This window comes from Echinococcus granulosus (assembly GCF_000524195.1).
Source record: "Echinococcus granulosus chromosome Unknown EG_S00146, whole genome shotgun sequence".
NCBI lineage: Eukaryota > Metazoa > Platyhelminthes > Cestoda > Cyclophyllidea > Taeniidae > Echinococcus > Echinococcus granulosus.
Window position 1 is genome coordinate 185,820 of NW_020170526.1, and position 3,545 is coordinate 189,364.

Below are 3,545 nucleotides of genomic sequence, written 5' to 3' on the forward strand. Positions count from 1 at the left end.
CTTTCATGTACTTTAATGGAGAATAGCTACCTTGAGCTCTTGCCAGATGTCGCAACAAGTTAAAGAACAATAGAAGTATTGGAATACTACTGGCATGCCCCGAAGACCATGTCGCAGTTCGGATGCACAATTTGTGAACACTCTCCGCAGACTCCAAGTCTAGGGTAGACCAACATACAGTGAAATAAAATATAAACTTAGTACTCAGCATTCTTCAACGTCATTCTTGGCGATCTCAGATGCAACCTTAGCTACCGCTATTATAAGGCTCTCTGAACCCCAAAACGAACCTTGACTTGGCAAAAAAGTACAAAAATATCTCCGCAAATGAGAGGATTTTTAATCACGACATAATAAAAGAAAACAAAAGCATAAATTACCCCATGGAGCTAACGATTGCCTCTATCTCTCCTTGCTGTTATGCTCCCAATTTAGCACTGCCCAGCCTTGCCCAGCCTTCAATATATGTGGTTTCCATTCAGATAGTGAATGTGTGGAGGGTGTACGGCTTATTCATGTACCTAACATCTTCACGTAGGTACTATAAACAACTCCGTAATGAGCCTTCCTAATGATTCAAGTGAGGTGTGAACCCGCTGGTAATATAATACCTGTATAACACGAGATTGGGGCAGTTGTTGAGAGTATACGTTATTCGAAATACCGCCGTCAGGATTCTCTACATATTCGTCACGACCGTCGAAGCTTAGACGTAGTAACTAGAACTTCGCCAATGCTACTTCTAAAACTGGAAGACAAAATTGAGCATAATAAGATGGTAAACTCAGGTTGATCTGCTCCTTACTTAAACAGAACAATGCAAGACAAAGGAATTTGGGAAAGGTCACCTTGTTGAGAAGTCGGCAGTCACCCAGTCTGCAGTGTCAATTCCGTCACATAATTAAGCATTAGGTGGAGCAGGTTTACAGACTCCTTCGGGAGCATTTTTACTGCAATATGATGCACAGATCTAGGGCAACAAATGCGAGTCAAGAAAAAAAGGCTAAGGCTGCAAATGAGTAGCGCCACAGCTTTCCCAACTACTTCTAAACTATTGAGCAAACGCCACCACTTAACCCCCCAAAAGTATGCCTTTATCGAAACTCAGCGAATGTCATATTAGTGAAATGAAAAATGGCAGTTGACACCACAGAACTAGTAAACAATCATCGAGCCTTTGATGAGCTGATTTTTAAGCTGATAAAGCAAATCGGCTTCAACGTCGAAACCAGGGCATATGCGAATGGGGAAAACAACAAGGCCGTGCTCAGTGATGAAGTCGTCTCCCTCGTGGCACAATCACTACGCTTCGAAACATGCGTAATACAGTAGGAGGGCAGGAGCATGCTCTGACTCACAAAGTTGGCGTGTCAAAGCCTACGGATCACAGTTGTTTGCCATCACATACCAATCGGGCAAGAACTTTACCATTTTACCACACTTGCCAACAGATTAACTGCCTGCTAAGCAGACTTAAATAACAAATCAAGGTTTTGTGCTTTAAACCCACGAAAAGCTAGACAAAGTGCTTAACAATTAATAAATCTTGCAAAAATGAATGCACTCGATGCTCATCAGGTGCGGTAATTTAGCTGATTGCGTACTTCAGAGAAAAGTACGATGGAGCCTTTTTTTCTCCATTAAGTACAGGCTAAGGGCAAAAGTCACATTAACAGATGGTTACTAATTTAATTGAAATTAGGCAAAATGGTGAAATTCTACAGTACAGCACTAAAGTACTGAGTGCTTAAAAATAAATCCCCGTGAATGGGAGAGTAGACGTTACATAAAGACAGAATAGTAAACAACTTAGCTTGACTTTTCACTGCATAGGGTACAAACGAATTTAATTAAATATATCAGATTAAACCAATAAAAGTAAAAGTTTACAGCATCCTTATTTTTGTTTGGCTCTGGCCGGCAGTCGGCGAGTCATTCAAATTCTGCGCTGTGCGAAATTCGCTGCATTGGTGCCTTTTGTGCTTTTGATCATTGCTATCACTTTGTAACATCAGTTCTTTGCGTTTGTCTCAATAAATCTATGAAGTTGCATCTAGGTGTCCTTATTTGGATATTTACTGGCCAACGAGACTTAACGGATCTTAGCCCACTTTTCATCGTGGAAGGATCTTCAAGTGTGCGTATGCTTGATTCTACATCCATTTTTAGGTACGCATGCTTCCTATTTTCGGGTTAGGGTCTGTGCATTTTACTTCCTGTTTGTTTTGAACAAACGCACCGAAGGCTGAACGTACCAGCAAATTTGTTTACATATGTATTTTGCAAAACAACGTGCCATGAGTGTAGTATTTCTGAGTTTCAAACAAGTAATCGGTTTCTATTTTTTGCTCTATTGCAGGAAGATATGTCAAGTGGTCCTTCAAGTTTTGCCGTAAACCAATTGAAGAAGTTTGGGTGGTCTGAAGGTTGGTTTTGACATTGAATAATGCCCCTCCGTAGTAAATTGCAATGATCCTTTGTAGTGTGGTAGTTTATCTTTCACCAGTCGAGATTTTGCGATTATGAGGCAATTTTTTGACTTATAAGGTAAAGTAGACGTGCTCATTTCGTCGCCTTCTTGAGGTGGGTACGAATTTTGTACTTTCACTAGTCCTAGCTCTTTGATACTCCAACTATATTCATCTAACCCTTAAACCAGGTTATCCATCTTCTATTTTTGTGGTTGCTTCCCATTCACGATAGCCATTGTATGTTATCATGCATTTTAAATTAGGCGATGGTCTAGGAAAGAATAAGGACGGCATTTCCGAACCAATCAAAGCATCGATGAAGTTCAGTCGAAGAGGTCTTGGAGCCGCCTACCAGACTACACAAATTGACGAGCTTTTATGGTCAGACGTTTACCAGGAGGCCTTATCCCGAGTTTTCGTTCGTGCGGGTGGTTTTGACAGTTTCTCCAATGCTTCCATCGCACCAAAAGTCAAGTTTGTTTCATCTGAGGATGCTCTGATGAACAAATGTATTGAATCTCAAAAGGGGGATCTAGTAAACATCGACATGCAACCTCGGAGAATCTGCGACACTTCAAAAGAGGTTTCAATGTCACGAAAACGAGAGAAGCGAAAATGCGGAGAACGCAGCAGCGTGGTTGTTGACGGAACAAGTGGGGATCTCGGTCGCTGCGGAGAGGTGGGGAATGGGGAAGGGAAGAAGGAGCCTCCAGTGGTGAAAAAGTTCAGATGCCTTACGAAGGTAACAGGCGAAGAAGGAGTGTGGAGCGAACAATCGTCTCTGCACTCTATTTCCAGCACACACTTACTAGAACTTGGCAACGGACGTACAGGGCATCCGGCTGCTCGTTTCAACATCCGCTGCAGTGGTAAATTGGCACGAGCTGCGCAGTTTCTTTAGGTTTTTCACATCTAATTGTACAGTTGTAACTCTACTATTTGCCTGTATAAAGCATCTCTTCTCTCAACAGTAACCAAATTTCGTGTGTTAGACTTATCGTTGCATTCATCCACTTGGGCTTATTTTGTTTTGTTTTTCAATTCTTCGAGACAAAAAGGAGTAGTCGGTCCTGT

The 3,545-nt window shown here is 41.7% G+C and overlaps 1 protein-coding gene across 1 annotated transcript; it reads left to right on the forward strand. All coding sequences in view use genetic code 11, as the record gives it.

The window, feature by feature from the left end:
- Positions 1 to 2,273: 2,273 nt before the first annotated feature.
- Positions 2,274 to 3,535, forward strand: EGR_09414 (G patch domain-containing protein 4; the record flags this gene model as incomplete). Its single annotated transcript, XM_024498663.1, has 4 exons — positions 2,274 to 2,327; positions 2,360 to 2,426; positions 2,735 to 3,006; positions 3,464 to 3,535. The coding sequence occupies 4 exons, from the start codon at positions 2,274 to 2,276 to the stop codon at positions 3,533 to 3,535; spliced, it is 465 nt and encodes a 154-aa protein (XP_024346952.1).
- Between the last annotated feature and the right edge of the window lie 10 nt (positions 3,536 to 3,545).